Source organism: Impatiens glandulifera, chromosome 1 (genome assembly GCF_907164915.1).
Source record: "Impatiens glandulifera chromosome 1, dImpGla2.1, whole genome shotgun sequence".
Taxonomy (NCBI): Eukaryota; Viridiplantae; Streptophyta; class Magnoliopsida; order Ericales; family Balsaminaceae; genus Impatiens; species Impatiens glandulifera.
In genome coordinates this window covers 46,597,227-46,614,851 of record NC_061862.1, presented here as the reverse complement: position 1 = coordinate 46,614,851, position 17,625 = coordinate 46,597,227, and the positions used below count along the sequence as shown (strand labels likewise).

Below are 17,625 nucleotides of genomic sequence, written 5' to 3'. Positions count from 1 at the left end.
ACTGCGCTTCATCCCTACGCCTTGTAAGTAATTTATCTTATTTTTTCATGTTATTAGTTATTTTTTTATAATTTTGTTTCATTATAAAATATAATAATTTTTTAATTGGTTAAATTAATATAATATTATTTTTTATTATAAAAATATTGTAATTAATAAATTAAATAGATAAAAAATATATATATTTAAAATTTTAATTAAAAAAATCCAAAACCTAATCAATTCTTATTTATTCAATATATTACAATTAATTTTAAATTCTTTTTTTATTTTATATATTAATACTTTTAAGGTTTTTATATAAATATATAAATATATTTTAAATAATTCTGATTATAACCAAAATCGAATCCACAAATAAAAAAATAAAATAATTATTTGGTCAAAGCTAACAAATTGCACGAATTTGACAAAGACGTTTAAAAACTAATATCATATTATTAGATGGATGCACATTATTTGAGCTTTTTATATTCCAACATTATTCAAATAATAAGAGCTTGTTTGAGAAAATAAATATTTGGGTGCTTTTTCAGATTTTTTTTTTATAAAAGATAAAAAAAAAAATAGATTTTTGGTTTTAATATATACTAAAACATGTGGATGGAGTGATATTAAATTTTAGGTAAAAATTCTTGAAAAATTCTAAAATCCCAAAATCAGACTATTGTACTAAAATATCTTTTATTATAAAAAAATATATTTTTTATTATTATATATTAATATATTTTAATTTTTTTATAAAAAAAAATATCTATTCAAAATCACTATTCATTAACAATTTTTTTTTTATTATATATTGTTTTCTTTTAAGTCTTTGTATCTACGTACAAACTAACTTTTTCAAAATTTATAATTAAAGAAATTATTTCAATAATACTATACCAAACAAAACCTAATAATATATTATTCACATTAATTACTTATTTTTATTGTGATTAGATGTTATTGATGAGCCACTTGAAGGTTTTGTTTATTTCAATATTGTTCAATTCTCAATTACTCATTATTTAATAAGCCCGATTACTCGGCTTTTGAATTAAGTTCCATTGTCATAAATAAAATTATTATTGATGATTAAATTATTTATTTAAAATTAAATTTTTAATTTTTTAAACAAATTATTTAAAAAATATTCTGATAGTCTTATCTAAATTATCTACTTTTACATATCGGATGAGACTTTCTTCAAAATAACACAAAAAAATGGTAAAATAATTAAAGACCAAACAAGGGCCAAGCTTAAATTAATAGTTAGTTTAGTTACAATATTTATTTATTGAGACATAGATGTACTACTATATTAACTATAGAAACAAACTTTTGTTTATTTTTTTTTTCTTTCTATATATTAGCAATATGTTTCTTGCTTTGAAATGCATGTGATCAAGAAGGAATAGATAAGTTTGGGTTTTACAAAAAGATAATTGTTGGGTCTTTTTTTATAAACAATATTATATAAATAATCTATAACAAGTATAAAGTATATTTTTGACAATAATATTAATTTCATATAATCTAATTAATTGTGTATTATTGTATTTGTGTGTTGTTGCTTATTGATGGTGAAGTGGGAAATTTTCCAATAAGTAAAGCAAACTCAGCTCAAAAACAACTCCACATCGAACTAGAAAAAAACAGAAGACAAGAATATCTTCAGAAGTTTATCGATTTGTGTTCTACATCACAGGTTCGAATGAATCTTTCGTTTTATCTCGTGTTTGAACATTAACATGATAACAAGAATGTGAATTCATGTACGTAGGTTAAGGTGGAGATTCTATCTATAGAAAGTGATTCAGAAGGAAAAGCCTTAGTTGATCTCATTCCCATCCTCAATATGAGAAAGCTCATCATAGGCATCCCCTCCTCAAAGTATTTTCCACATTTCATATTCATTATTTTAATTAATTACACGAACATGAACATGAAAACTAAATATATGATGTTTTTGATTAATTGTAGAAACATGAAGAAACGAAACGGGTTGAGAGATTATGTGGTTAAAAATGCCCCCGAGTTTTGTGAAGTGAAGATTATATGTGGAGGTGAAGAAGAGGTAATATTGATGTCAAACAAATATTATGATTCTTCAAGCAATGTGGAGATCAATTCTTCATCGAGTAGCAGTCTTAGTCCTAGTCCCAGTCTTAATAATAATCTTATACCCCGACCAGATGATGATGATCATAAAATATTTCACTCTTTTCAGTTATTCAAATGCCTTTGGGGATGATCAATTAGTAGCTAGCTGGATGATGATCATGACCAGCTTGTTGATGAAAGATTCATTGTTTCTTCCACTCAACAATATGTATGATTTTTTCTTCATCTTTATTTGGTTTTGCTAGCTAGATGAAGATGATGATTGATGTAATGAAAGGTGAGATGTAAATACATATTAATTTGAAATGCAAATCTAGCTGATTTTGATTTGCATATACATATATATATTGTTTTTTCCTTTATTGTTTAAACTTCACATTAAGAACTCTTCTTGATCTTGGGTTTTTAAAGATTTTTATGAGTTTTTTTGGAAAATAATATTTTTTTAATAAAAAAAATTACATTATTTGAATTTTATTTTTATTTTAAATATAAATTTAATGAATTATTTAATTAATAAATAAAGTAATTTAATAGTTAAGATGAAACAATAATTTTAAAAGTAAAATATTATTTAAAATATATATATATATATATATATATATATATATATATAAACAAAAAATCTAATAAAAAAACATCTCCTCATTTATTTTTAATATATAATATAAATATATATAAATAATTTTTATAATATATATATATATATATATTCTCTTTTCTTTTATATATATATATATATATATATATATATATATATATATATATATATATAAACAAACATAATTTTTATATTAAAAAAATCACCATAAAGATATTTAAAAAACATCAATATAAAAAAGACATTTCAAAAAATTATACATCCACAAAAAGTTTTAATATAAATTATAACTAATGATTGAAAAATGAAATTTTAATTTAAATTATTTATATTTTCTATATGAATTCAAACAATACACTCTTTTAAATAAATTTTATTTATTTGAAATCCAAGAAGACAACATTATATTTTTTTCAAAATTTAATAGCTAAATCAATACTATTTTATACTATTCATTAAAAAATAAATCACTAACATATTAACTAATATTTCATCTACAATAACCAGATTCACTTTGTATATAAGATAAGTAACAAAATATATTCAACTAAAGTTCATAAAAAAAAGACATTTAGAGAGCAAATGAAGTGAAATTTATTTTTTATTCTATCTTAAAATGAAATTCTCCGTAACGAAATCTAGTTTGGATTGAAAATCTAGAGAGGGAAAATAAATAATGATGGGTGATAATTTTGAAAAATTAAAAAATATTTCTGATAAAATTATATAAAATGTATTGATATATAATAATAAAATAATAAATAATAATTTAAAATATAGGGTAATTTAGTGTTTTGAGTAATAAATTGAGTGATTTAATTGATAAAATAGAGAGTGAAAAGTTATTTGAGTGAGTTGGATTATTTTAATAACCCAACCGAACAAGGCCCAACTTCTTGCAAATGAAGTAAAAAACATTTAATCAAACTTTACAAACATGGTTTATCTTTTATTAAAAAAAAAAAAGCTCATATAAATGTATATACTTGTACAACTATTTCATTTAAATCATACTAATAAAATAAAAATTTATTTAAATATATTTATTATAAAAAAATTGGTTTATTTAGCCTATTTTAATAAATTATAATTAATTTTTATTTTTTAATTTATATATTTTTTTAATTAATTATTAATATATTTTCTCTCTCATTCTTTCATGATAAATCTTCTATTTTTATTTTTTTTTATAAAAAATTTATTATTTTTATATGAGTATTTATTATTTGATTATTTTAAATTTATTATATATATATATATATATATATATATATATATATATATATATATATATATATATATATATATATATCATTAATTATTTCAACTTTATATTTTTCATGTATTTTCTTATATTAACATTGATTATTAATTATTTTAAAATTATTTGGTCTAAATATAACAATGACTTATATTTTTAACAATAAAAATCTTTCAATACAATAAATAAATATTTGAATAATAATAACAACTTAATCATCAAACACGAAAAGAGTAATAATCAAATATTAGATAAAACAATGATCTTTACTACTATTATTATAAGTCATGAATAAAAATTAAATAAAAAGTTATTAATTTCATTTTTGTTCATATTAAACTAAATAAGAAAAAATTCTTCAAAAAAATATTATAGTAAACCATAAAATTCATAAATAAGTTGTTAAATATTTAAAAAAAAATAAGAATTTAAAAATTATAAGAAATAAAAACTAAAAGAAATAAAAAAAAATTAATATAAAAATAATAAAAAATTTAAAAATGAAATAAATTACCTATTTTAATTAATATAAAAAAAAAAGAAAAAATATATTAATATTTAATTAATAAATATATAAATTTAAAAATAAAAATTAATTATAATTACTAAAAGAGTTTAAATAAATCAATTTTTAATATTCATATATATTTAAATGACATTTTATTAATATATACATTTTAAAGTAATTTAAGTAAATTAATTATACAAGTACATATTATATTAAAATGAATTTTTTTATTAAATATTTAATTATTCATTTTCATTCTTTCAACTTCAGTTCTCCATTTTTTTTTTATTCATGTGGATTGTCACGTCATTTCAAATTGAAAATACATGTACTTGTCTTCCCCATACCTTATCTTTCTTTTAAACATAGGCCTTGTTTGGATTGGGTTTTTGAAAAACCTAGAGAGGGAAAAATGTAATGATTAATGATGATTTTGAGGAGGTGATAATTATTTTTGGTAAAAAGACTTAAAGGGTATTGATATATATGAATAAAATAAAAAATAATAATTTAAAATAGAGGGTATTTTAGTATTTTGGTTAATGAAATGAGTGATGTGATTGTTGAGAAGTGATTGATTGGAAAATTGATTTGGGGTTGGTTTTTTAAAAACCCAAAGAGAACAAGGCCATACATCAAAATTCAAATTTCTTTATCCCATCAAAATAATAAATATTTAATTAAAATAAATATTATTTTATAAATAAAGATATCTTCATCAAAATTCCTTTTTATTGAATAGTTTTTGTAAACAAACATGTTCTATCAAATTCTTATATATATATATATGAAAAATTATTTTAAGATATAAATGTTACGTATCCCTAATTTTTTAGAAAATTTTAATATAATCCTATTTGTTTATCTATTTATTAAAAAAAATAATCAAACTTATTTTATTCACACGCTTTTATTAAAAAGTAATAATTATTTTTTTAAACTCATCACACCTCTATATTATAAATCTCTAAAATATGAAATTGTAATAAAGATTTAAAATAAATAAAATAAGATATCTGATTTCTTGTGAGGATTAATTTCAATATATATATATATATATATTATGTCTGATTAATTAATTTTGAAATACCTAAATGACAGTTTTTAAATATTTATTTTATAATTGGTAGTTATATATATATATATATATATATTCAAATTGTATATATTTAAAAAAAAACCAAAAAACTACATCACTCATTAAGATTGGAAAATGAAAATTTACCAGCTTAAAAATAAATCAAATCAACCCCTTACGAGCGGGTCTGACTGAGATTTTTTTAAATTTAAAGAAAAAAGAAATGAGAATTATTTTTTTTTAGTAAAAAATTTGAAATGTATTAATATATATAAATAAAATAAAATAATAATTATTTAAAATAAAGCATATTTTAAAAATAATAAAAATTAATAAAATTAGTAATATAATTATTGATAAATAATTAATTGAAAAATAATTTTGTTTAACTTATTTCAAATCAAACAAACTAATATTATAATATTATTTTCCATTTACAATCCATTTTATAATTATATTATTCAAATAATCGATTAAAATATTAAAATTTGTTCATAATCTTTAAATAACTCTTTATTTATTTTCTTTATCCTGTATTAATTATTTATTAATTAAAATGTTAAAAAATTGTATTAGAGTAGGATAAAAGAGTAAATTTTATTGCTCAAAACATCTTAATTTTAAGTAATGTCATAAAAATTATTCAAAAATTCTAGTTTAAAAAAAAAAACACTAAAATATATTTTTTTATTTAAAAAATAATTATTATTTAAAACTTTTTATATAATAATTTATTTAACAAATAACCATCTAACATTATTTAAATAACTTAAATATTAATGAAGAATTAAGATTTTAAAAAATATTAAATACTAAGAGTATTAAATTTACTTTATTTTCCCACTAACATCTTTTCGCATTCAATTCGTTACAAACATAATTATTTTTTGAAATTACTAAATAAAAAATTCAATTTTAATTTTATAAGAAAATTTGATTAAAACATATGAAAATTAAAATTAAAATAATAATACTTTTATAAGAAAATATTGATTAAAATATATGAAAAAATTTAGAAAATAAAATAATGATATTTTGATAAAATTTAAAAAAATATTATATATGATTTGATTTTTGACAGAATAAAATAATCACAAGATCAATCAGTTATTTTATTCAAATAATATATTTTGATATAATATTTGTTTTTCAAATAATCCGAAAAAAAACCCCCAAAAAACAAACAAAACCCAAAAGTCTATCATGAAAACCCACATAAAGAAGATCATTAAAGATCTGTCAGTGTTTTATTGGGAATGATTCAAAATAGGAATGCGTGAGGATTTTGAAATAGTTTATATATAAAAGTGTTCTTCCCAAGTTCCAAGTTCCAACTTCATTCAAAGTTGCAGACACAACTCTAAAACCACCATTGATAATAATACAATGGGCACCCGAAGAAGTCGACATACGCCGCCGGTACCTCTCAGCACTGAAGAAGAAGAAGAGCGATTTATCAATATTATAACATCCACAGTTGTTGAAGATTTCAAACTGGTATGCAAACAAAATATAATCTTCCATCTTTTAATCTATTTCATATGAACCTTTTCATCTTCTTATTTATCATCTTTTTAGAGCTTGTTTGATCTTTGGTTTTTTGTTTTCGTCTTTTTTAAGAAATTTTACCTAAACCTAACCATCTTTTTATTACCCATTATTTTTCAAGAAATATGTCATAAATCCAATAAGAAAGATAAAAAACTTTTATCAAACTGATTTTTCAGAATTTCTTTTTGAGATTTTACCCAACTTAAAAAAAAAATTAACTCCCTTTATCAATTAAAATATTATTATTATTTTTTTAATTAAAATATAAATTTAATTAAAATAAAGTAAAATATTTTGGTATTTCAATTTAATAAAGTGATTGGATGGATATAGAATTTCAATAAAAAAACAAAATTTAAGGAAAACCCAAAGATCAATATTTTTTTTGGGTTACTAGTTCGCAAGATTCATCAATTTTTTTTTTTTTTTTGGTGTATGATACTCGTCTCTTTAAATAAGATATTATATTGAAATATTCAAAGAAACATTTTTTTTTGGGTATACTAGTTCGTTTGATTCAACTTATTCTTGATTATCTTATTAATTGATGCTAAATGTGTTCATAATATTGAGTTATGTTATTAGCTCTTAGCCTAATAGATTAAATGTAATGTTCAATTTTCATGATAATGTTGATTTTTTCAACTTAATTTGACAAAATTGCTTTCAATTTATTGGTAGAACTTATTTGCAATTGGGATTTATTTGAAAATTGAATCATCTGTCATTTAAAACAGAAAATACCACCGAGTTTCATGGAAAAATATGGAACAACATTATCAAGCCATGTTACATTGACTGTCCCAAACAATGTTGTCTGGGAAGTGAGACTGATCAATGACAAAAGTGAAATTTTGCTCGACAAAGACTTCATAGAATTCTATTCAATTGGATATGGTCATGTTTTTCGATTCAAATACAAAGGGAATTCTGATTTTAACCTCATCATCTTCGACATGACTGCCTCCGAGATTAATTACCCTCCTCCACGACGTCCACAAACTGAGGATGTTCCTCAGACGAGCGAGGAACAATCGGTAGAAATATTGCGAGTTACTCCGAGTTGCAACAAAAGAAAATTCAGTAGAAGAGCCGTAACACGTTCTATGCATAAAAGTTTAGGTAATCATGTCAATAATCATCAATTTTCCACTCATTTAGTAGATATTTTGTTTTCTAATTTGATGTTATTATTATTATTTTACAGGAAAGGAAATTGAGGTACATCAAAAATCTATCAAAGAAGATGATGATGAAACTAAGACAGCCATTGAGAGAGCCAAAAATCTCAATACAAATAATCCCCTAACTGTTGTGACAGTTCATTCAACTTATAATGCTTCGGTAATCTTTTTTTTTTTTTTGGAAGGATAAAACTTGTTTCATTCATCTATATAGTCAATAATTTCACGTTTGGTATAGAATGACGAGTATATATATTGTGTAGATGGCAATTATTTCCAAGGGATTCGTTGAAGAGCATATGGTGGGAAGCGACGGTCAAATGATTAAGGAACTCACACTAGAGATTGCGAGTACTAACGAAGGACGGACCAAGCAACGCAAAGTTAAGAAGGAAATTATAGAACAGAACCAGCAATGGAAAGTTAAGTGTCATCACAAGGAAAAGAAGGAAATTATCATAAATTGGCGCAAATTTGTGAAAGAAAACCACGTGAAATTGGGTGATGTTTGTGCGTTTGAGCTCGTCGAAGGTGGTGACATTGATGTCAAAGTCTTTCTTGTTCACATATTTCGTGTCGGAGTTTAGAAGGGAGGATCCTTTTTGTTTACTAAATATCAATCTCCTTTTCATAGCTAATATTTCGATGAACTAGTATATTGTGAAAGTGTTTTGGTTAGGGAAATTTGTTTTTCATTCTTATTAACCGAGTTTATTCTTGTAAGTGTCTAGCTAGTACCTAAATTTGTGATTTTAAAATTAGAAGCTATATTAGCCTATTATTCTGGAGACAACTTCATTGATAAAGAACTTAATACACACAATAAAAAAGAGAAACATGACCTTATTATATATGCAAGAGGGGAAATAAAAAACAAAAGCTTATATAAAGACAATCGATCACCTGTAAATATGTCTGAACAAATAAAACAAATAAAATTAAATGCCGGCCGGTTAATAAAACTGATTAAAAAGCATAAATCAGTTCAATATATACATGTCAAGACAACCTATAGCCATCAAAAAAAAACATGGATGAATATATTTGTTTGTTTATGTGGATGTCATATTTGTTCTGAAATGCCTAAACAACTCTTAATTTGCATTTTTGTTTTTAAAAGTATGCAAATACAAAGTTATGACATAAATTGAATTAGAACTCAAAACAATTCAAAATATTCCGTCAAAAGGCTCTTCGCCAATGGATGCACCGACACATGGGCGACAAATGTTTTTGCGTGCGAGATAACACTTTGTGCATAGTAATTTTTCACTTTTTCATTTAAGTATTTCATGTTTTTTATAAAAAAAAAATGAAATTATTTTTCTTGCATTTTATTCGAGAAGCTTACATATAAGATAATCCATCTCTTCTAACATAGCGGCAAAAAGATGTGGATAACTCCAGCGGTACGGAATTAGTCGCATAACCCATAGTTCTAAAAGAAAGAAGAAAATATGTAAATTGTGGGTGGTTAAAAATGGTTGAAGAGAGATAATAACAAATTGCCAATCAATCAATGAAAGGGTGCACAACTCAATTGGGTTCAAAATGCAGACCATTTAGAAAGAAAAATAAAAATTTAAATCATGACATATATATATATATATAAATTATTACAGTTAAAACTTAACGAACTGACCGAACATGTCTTGTAACCGACTAAACCAAACCGACATAAGAAGATTTTGGAAAGCCGACAAGAACGGAAACACATTTTAAGTTTTTGAAAATCCTGACTATTAATAACACCCTTAATATTACAAATGAGATTTTATGCTACAAATCTCATCTGTTCCTCCCCATATGGAGGGATAAAACGAAATTAAAATAAAAAAATATAAAAAAATATCGTTTTACCCTACCATACGAGGAATAAAAGAGAATACAGAGGTCCATATCACTCCATGTGAGAAGATGAAAACATGAGGGATCGGTAACAAAATATCTCTTATTTATAGTCAACAGTCAAGTCAGCCGTCAACTCCCTACAAATGAAATAAGAATGAAGAAACCCAACCACCCTGACCCTTATGATATTTTCCAACTACAGACAGCAACTTCATATCAGGCGGGATCAACATTCAATGTGATCAAGTTGCTCACAACTACATAATTACTTTACTATACAAATTGATATCAATTTAAGATTAAAACATCTTATATATGATATGATCCATTTTAATTAATGGGTCAGGTGAAGTTCAAAACTATGTTTGGTGTGAATGTGTGATATATATCATCTTAATGTAAGATGTTATGTTTTATCATTCTCTATTACTGAGTTATGAGTTGCTTATTTGTATTTTTCATTTTTTTTTTTGGTTAGATTTTGTTTTAGCCCTTAATTATTTGGCATTGATGTACATCTGGATCTGCCATTATTGATGATGTTTGCAGCATTCAAAATTTGCAATAAACAATAGAAAACCTTTCATATTTCAATGCATTATCAGTACATAAAGATGGGTGTATGAATTTGATACTAAACGACATAAACATACACAAAAAAAGGCAAGTTGTCATATGAAGCAGATAAAGTGGACTTTCGATTTTCGGCTGTGCAAATTATTGTAAAAATTGCTCAAATTAAACATTTTTTTAAATGTAGACTATAAATAAATAAATGAAAACAACAGGACACTTGAATAATGTATGTACTTCAACTTTTAAGTAAAAATGGGCTTCTTAACCAAAACTATTATTATTTTATTTTTCAAAAAATGAGAATCATTTTATATTATTAAATTAATCTAACATATTTAACACTTGAAATGAACCTCTAATAAGATAAGTTACATTTCACACCAAAAAAATTATATGTTTAGTAATATGTAGGTCTTTAATCATTTTTAAAGTATTATAAATAAATAAAAAATCTTCATTGTAAATTATGTTCCCTATTTAATCTAAAATCACACTTTAAATAGAGATTAAACATCTTCTTACTCTTGGACCCATCTTCTCAATTCGCCAATAAATGACATAGACTTTGGTATTCAATAAGGACTTATAAACATTTTAATTTAAAAATGAAAATACAATCTGAATTATTATTTACTTGTATTTTATGAGCCGAAAAAATGGTTTCATATATGAAAGTTGACCTATTATTAACGAGTCCATACTCTTGAAGCTTATCTTGTTTCTAGGGGACCGAATCTGCTCCACTACAAACTACAATCACATGTCTTCACTACATTTCTAATTTCATTTAGAAAATATCCAAAAATATTATGGCTTATTCTAATTAAATATATATATTTTGAAAAATTGTCGGTTGAGTCTTATTAATTGTAAGGTGGGTCTTATGTAACTTATTAAAATTAATAAAAATAATTAGTTATCTTATTTATAAGCTTAATGATATAAATGAAATGTTTGAACAATAACATATTTTAAAAAAAAAAATTTCATATAGTGGAGTATATGGTCTTATAATTATAATTGTATCTTTTTTAAATATTAATGCAATTATATTATGAAATAAATAGTCGTTTAAACACAACGATAAAAATCATTATATTTGTGAAAAAATCACACAAATAGTACAAAATTAACGTGTACGGAGATGCTTGAAAAGGGTAATGAGCTCTCCGATTTAATTTGTCGGCTTTCCACATCGAATCTCATATAATGTTAGGAAGATAACATTGTAAATGATTCACAACGCTCGTTTGTGATTATTGAAGATTTTATGATTTCTCTTCAACTAAATTACCCACCAAAAAATAATGGGGATATAATCCCATTGTTTTAGGCCCGCAAATCTAGCTGTCTCAATCCATGTTTCCAACACGCACCAATAGTTCCCGGCATACTCCAATTAATACCAGTAATACTTCAAAAAACACTCCAATTACTAGCGACACCTTACAATGTAAATAGAGATGAGGGGTCGTCTCCACATCCTTAAGACACAAACGACATCGACTAACTAAGATAAAACATTTGCGCATACATCTATCATCAGTTAGAATACCACCGTGGATCGCACTACACCCGAAAAAAAAGATCTAAGTGGGAATCTTAGACTTCCATAATTTCTCCCAGCACAACTCAGTTGGAACGACTCTATCAAATAAATAATAATAATAATAATAATAATGTCATACATCAAACTCATACAAATTTCCCCATCGCATCGTATCCCGGTTCAACAGAGACATCCCTTTGTCGGTCACTAATGATAACAATCTATCATGAGAATAACTTTCTTCAAATGATAACCTCCTTCTATATCTAATACGATACGCAAACTTTTGAGAGTGATTGTCATATATATATTTGACCGTGATATATTTGACCGTAACATCTCTACAAATAGTAATAAAAGTCAGCACGGAGAATATACTAACAAAACTCTTACCCCACATTATGTATCATCCAAAAAACGGATAGATGAACCGTCACCCACGGTAAACAAAGAATGTTCACGATAACTTTTCCACATAATTAATATATCACTCCATATGTTATATCCTACGGGGCGACCTTATATTTTTGTAAACCAACCCGACCAATCCAATAAATGGCAGTGTAGTATATTTGATGCTTTATAACTTGTGGATTGAGATGAAACCTATTAGATTACTTCATTTTGAAATTTTTTATGAATTCAATTAAATTCAGATCTCTTTTTATTTGTATTTATTCACTATTAAAAGTGGATGAAAATTGATATTTTTAAGGATTGTGATTTTAAGTACAGAGGTTTAATTTTTTTTTTAAGAAATGGCTTAAACCATTAATTATAAAGATCCGGAAAGAGTATAAGATGTATCAGAGCTGAAATTGAGCTTAAGATAAAATACATAAAAACAAAAAAGAAGAAAATATATTATAAAGTAAAACAAAAGAAAAAGAAATAAAAAAAGGAAGTGAAACAAAAACAATGAAAAGCTAGACAATCACTAAAGTTCATTATGTGAACTAATTTACATTTGTAATATAGTTCATAAAAACTACTATATATATTTTGATGTTTATTATAGTTTGTCTTATTTTAGAAGAGTTTTAACGTTTTTCTAAGGGAATATTGTAACATAAAAAAATGAGCCCCTAAAATGTGGGCTATATTGTAAATTAGTCTTTGAATTTTAAATAGTATAAACAAATCTAATAAGACTTTATAAAATTAATAAAAAAACATCAACAGATTATTCAAGTTTAATATCAAATAAATCACATTCAATCATATATTTCCTATCAATTACATTATCTAAATCATAAATTAAATAATTAAAATATTTTTTGAATTTTTTCACAAATAATTTATTTTAAAAAAGTACATTTTAAAATATAATATACCAAATCTTATCTAAAACAAATATCAAAATCTTCTCAAGGTAGTAGGATAATGGAGCCGCATAACATCACTCACAAATAGAAAAAAGTCTTGATTATCTAATCGAACTATAAACTTTATCTAATCTAAATATTGATTATTTCGAATTTTCAACAAATTTTAAAATTTTTGAATCTTGTTATTTTGAAATAAATGAGAGCTAGCATGACAACCTGATTAAACTTAAAGCACTTCTAGATGAAATCGAACTCGTGACCTTTTAGTCTTTTAAGCGACCGTTACCACTTAGTTACCACTTAGCTATGATTAAAATTTTTGAATATGTAATGAAAAAGTTGGTTTTACCAACCAAGAATGATTATCTTGTTTTCTTAATTAGTAGGATGACATTGAAATCATGGGAACATACTTTATCAATAATTTTAAATTTAAAAGAAAAGATTAAGTTATCCATTAAGCCAATATTTTGAGTGGAAAATAAAGTAAGATCTATGTATATATATACAATGATATTCCTAGAACTAGCTAGCATGAAATCAATGAGAACAAAAAAAAATCCAAGCGTGATTCTTTTTCTCTCTCACCTAAATTTCCATGACATCATCATCTGTCTCCTCTTCTAAAATCTCATATCTGTAATCTCCCGGCCTATCTCTCTGTTTCTCCACAGATTCATTGAAAATGGAGCGGTCTGAGGATAAACATGATCCAGAGAAAGTTCTAAATGTACCCACTACAGGTAAAAGATAAAAAAAAAGTGTTCTTTCTTCAATTCTTCATGTAAAATGAAATGGGTTAATGTTTATTTTTGTAATCAGATGAAGAAATAAACGATTCTCCAATTGAGGAAGTCCGGTTAACTGTATCGATAACTGATAATCCGAACCTTCCATGTTTGACATTCCGAACATGGGTGTTGGGGATCACTTGTTGTGCCATCTTAGCTTTCATAAACCAGTTCTTCGGTTATCGACAAAATGCTCTTTATGTTTCCTCTGTTTCTGCCCAGATTCTGGTTCTACCAATGGGAAAACTCATGGCTGCATTTCTCCCCAACAAGTCCTATCGTTTTCCCGGCACGAAACAGACGTTTTCTCTGAATCCTGGTCCTTTCAACCTTAAAGAACATGTTCTCATCACCATTTTCGCTAATTCCGGTTCCAATTCTGTTTATGCTGTTAACATAATCACAATTGTCAAAGCTTTTTATCTCCGGCCAATTCATCCGTTAGCTGCCATGTTGTTAACACAGACCACACAGGTAACATGTTAGTTTTGAATCAAGGGTATGAATTCTAAACTGATTGATCTTTCTCTATTGTGTGTAGATGCTTGGTTATGGCTGGGCTGGGGTTTTTCGAAAGTTCTTGGTCGAGTCACCTTACATGTGGTGGCCATCTAATCTTGTTCAAGTGTCACTCTTCAGGTATCAATTGTATAATCATTCAGATATATAATGAGGAACTCTGTTCTTAACTAAGTGAAAATGACTTGATCTTGTGATTGTAGGGCTCTTCATGAAAATGAGATAAGATCTAAAGGAGGATTAACAAGGCTTCAATTCTTCCTTATAGTTCTAGTCTCAAGTTTCGCATACTACATTGTCCCAAACTACTTATTCCCTTCAATCACAGCTCTCTCTTTCGTTTGTTGGATATGGAAAGATTCCATAACCGCCCAACAAATCGGTTCGGGTCTAAAAGGACTTGGGATTGGCGCGTTTGCTCTTGATTGGGCCACAGTCTCTGGTTTCCTTGGAAGCCCTCTCGCCACCCCTGGTTTCGCCATAATCAACATCTTAGTCGGATATGTAGCTGTTGTTTATATCCTAATCCCCATTGCTTATTGGACAAACATGTTCCAAGCCAAAACTTTCCCTTTATTCTCATCTCATGTTTTCAACGATAAAGGAGGAACTTACGATGTTTCTGTCGTATTGAACCAGACCACTTTCGAGTTTAATCAACAAGGCTACGATGGTTATAGTCGGATTAACCTCAGTATTTTATTCGCATTCGCTTATGGTTTGAGTTTCGCAACTTTGTCCGCCACCATATCTCATGTTCTCCTCTTCCACGGAAGGTACAAATATGATAAATATAAGTGTCAATAGTTTGTGCTAGTTTTCTTTCAGATATTAAACGTTTTTTTTCAAATATTGTCGCGAAAACGATGAAGGAGTATCTGGCAGCAGACAAAATCGTCGCTTAAAGATAAATCGGGGGATGTTCACACGAGGATAATGAGGAAAAACTATGATGCTGTTCCTCAGTGGTGGTTTTACACCATCTTAGTAATTGTTATAGGCTTGGCAGTGCTAACATGCGAAGGTTTTGGAAGGCAATTACAATTACCTTATTGGGGTGTTCTTATGGCAGTTTCTTTGGCTTTACTTTTCACTCTTCCAATTGGTGTTATTACAGCCACCACAAACCAGGTTCATTCATTGATTAATTAATTAATTAGCCCAAAATTCTAATATTTCATTTTCTTGTTCTAATTCATGTTTTTTGTTGCAGCAACCTGGATTAAACGTTATAACCGAGCTTATTATAGGGTATATTTATCCCGGTAAGCCTCTAGCTAATGTCGCGTTTAAGACATATGGTTACATAAGTATGTCGCAAGCGATTATGTTTCTGTCCGATTTCAAATTGGGTCATTACATGAAAATCCCTCCCAAGTCAATGTTCATTGTGCAGGTAATTAGTTATAAATTTGTTATGTAATTTGAGTAAAATTTTACTTTATTCAAGAAACTAATGTAATTATTTTTTTGGAAAAGTTGGTGGGGACCGTTATCGCGTCTTCGGTTTACTTTGCGACAGCTTGGTGGTTACTAACCTCGGTAAAATACATCTGCCAACAAGCGAATTTACCGGTGGGCAGCCCTTGGACATGCCCGGGTGACGATGTTTTTTACAATGCCTCAATCATATGGGGAGTGGTTGGGCCACGAAGAATGTTTGGTCCACTTGGGAACTATTACAAAATGAATTATTTCTTCCTCATTGGTTTTCTTGCCCCGGTCCCTGTTTGGATCCTATCAAGAATGTTCCCAAGGCAGAAATGGATCCCTTTGATAAACATGCCTATAATATTTGCTGGGGCTGGTGGGATGCCTCCGGCTAGGTCTGTGAACTACAATTGTTGGCTGGCGGTTGGGATATTTTTCAACTTAGTGATTTATAGGAAGTTCAAAGGGTGGTGGGCTAGGCATAATTATGTTTTATCGGCTGGACTTGATGCTGGAGTCGCGTTTATGGGGATTTTGACATATTTTACTCTACAATTTAAGGATATTGATGGGGTTCAATGGTGGGGACTAGAAGTGGATGATCATTGTGCTTTGGCTAAATGCCCTACAGCTCCTGGTATTGAAGTTAAAAATTGCCCTGTTTTCAAATAATCAAATGAAAGAATATAACTAAAGTTTAAAATATGTTTTTATTTTATGCAGTCTCTACTTGTTTATAAATAGTGAAGTGATACATGTGGTTTTGTGTAATATTGATACATCTTAGCCTTTGAAATGAAATTACAGTTATAAAGATAGATTGTTGTTATTTATAATATTGATTTGAGTCTGCTCAAAAGCATCTTTCAAAAGGGGAAATTTATTATAATCAAGAATGTAAAAATATATAATATTTTAACTTTAAAATTAACAAAAACTAATTTGATTCAGTTTGTCAGTTATTACTTATAAGCTTCGGGATCGTTTGATGTAGTGGTTATTGAAGTTTTTCTTAGTTTTTTTTCTTAAAAAACCATGATTAAAATTTTTAAAAATCAGTTTTGTATAGTTAAAAGCAAGTTTTGTTATTTAATTTTAAAAGATAAATTAATTTTATATAACTAAATAAAAATTAATTTTGATTTTAAATATAAAAAATGAGTGATTAAATTATTGAAATGAACGAGTGAAATGATAGTTAGGTTTTAGGATAAAATATTTTAAAAATCCAAAAAAAATCATTACATTATAGTGTTTTATAATGAAATTTCAAATATTAAAAAATATATTT

General features: G+C 26.0%; 3 protein-coding genes across 3 annotated transcripts in view; all 3 read left to right on the top strand.

Moving 5' to 3' along the window:
• Window positions 1–2,454, top strand: part of LOC124922300 (U-box domain-containing protein 52-like) — a 2,781-nt gene extending 327 nt beyond the window's left edge. Inside the window, exons 1-4 of the mRNA XM_047463035.1 lie at window positions 1–23; window positions 1,572–1,690; window positions 1,766–1,875; window positions 1,966–2,454. The exon at window positions 1–23 is cut by the window's left edge and continues 327 nt beyond it. Of these exons, the coding sequence (XP_047318991.1) occupies window positions 1–23; window positions 1,572–1,690; window positions 1,766–1,875; window positions 1,966–2,236 (523 nt within the window). The 3' untranslated portion in view covers window positions 2,237–2,454. The remainder of the gene's footprint in view (window positions 24–1,571; window positions 1,691–1,765; window positions 1,876–1,965) is intronic.
• A 4,536-nt stretch (window positions 2,455–6,990) lies between these two features.
• Window positions 6,991–8,982, top strand: LOC124926787 (B3 domain-containing transcription factor VRN1-like). Its single transcript, XM_047467088.1, has 4 exons — window positions 6,991–7,051; window positions 7,843–8,227; window positions 8,313–8,449; window positions 8,553–8,982. Exons 2-4 carry the CDS (start codon window positions 7,861–7,863, stop codon window positions 8,874–8,876), a joined length of 828 nt encoding a protein of 275 aa, XP_047323044.1. The 5' UTR covers window positions 6,991–7,051; window positions 7,843–7,860; the 3' UTR covers window positions 8,877–8,982.
• Window positions 8,983–14,122: 5,140 nt separating this feature from the next.
• LOC124920637 (oligopeptide transporter 1-like) lies at window positions 14,123–17,147 on the top strand. The gene is made up of 7 exons (XM_047461206.1): window positions 14,123–14,336; window positions 14,416–14,858; window positions 14,926–15,023; window positions 15,107–15,679; window positions 15,776–16,034; window positions 16,117–16,299; window positions 16,383–17,147. The coding sequence occupies exons 1-7, from the start codon at window positions 14,279–14,281 to the stop codon at window positions 17,004–17,006; spliced, it is 2,238 nt and encodes a 745-aa protein (XP_047317162.1). The 5' UTR covers window positions 14,123–14,278; the 3' UTR covers window positions 17,007–17,147.
• The last annotated feature ends 478 nt before the right edge of the window (window positions 17,148–17,625 follow it).

Bases quoted from the DNA above. Each gene is read 5' to 3' on its own strand.
- LOC124926787 (XM_047467088.1), top strand. From the start codon at position 7,861: ATGGAAAAATATGGAACAACATTATCAAGCCATGTTACATTGACTGTC. The intron at 8,228-8,312 runs GTAATCATGTCA...ATTATTTTACAG, and splicing joins TTCTATGCATAAAAGTTTAG to GAAAGGAAATTGAGGTACAT. The intron at 8,450-8,552 runs GTAATCTTTTTT...TATATTGTGTAG, and splicing joins ATTCAACTTATAATGCTTCG to ATGGCAATTATTTCCAAGGG.
- LOC124920637 (XM_047461206.1), top strand. From the start codon at position 14,279: ATGGAGCGGTCTGAGGATAAACATGATCCAGAGAAAGTTCTAAATGTA. The intron at 15,680-15,775 runs GTACAAATATGA...AAAACGATGAAG, and splicing joins GTTCTCCTCTTCCACGGAAG to GAGTATCTGGCAGCAGACAA. The intron at 16,300-16,382 runs GTAATTAGTTAT...TTTTTGGAAAAG, and splicing joins AGTCAATGTTCATTGTGCAG to TTGGTGGGGACCGTTATCGC.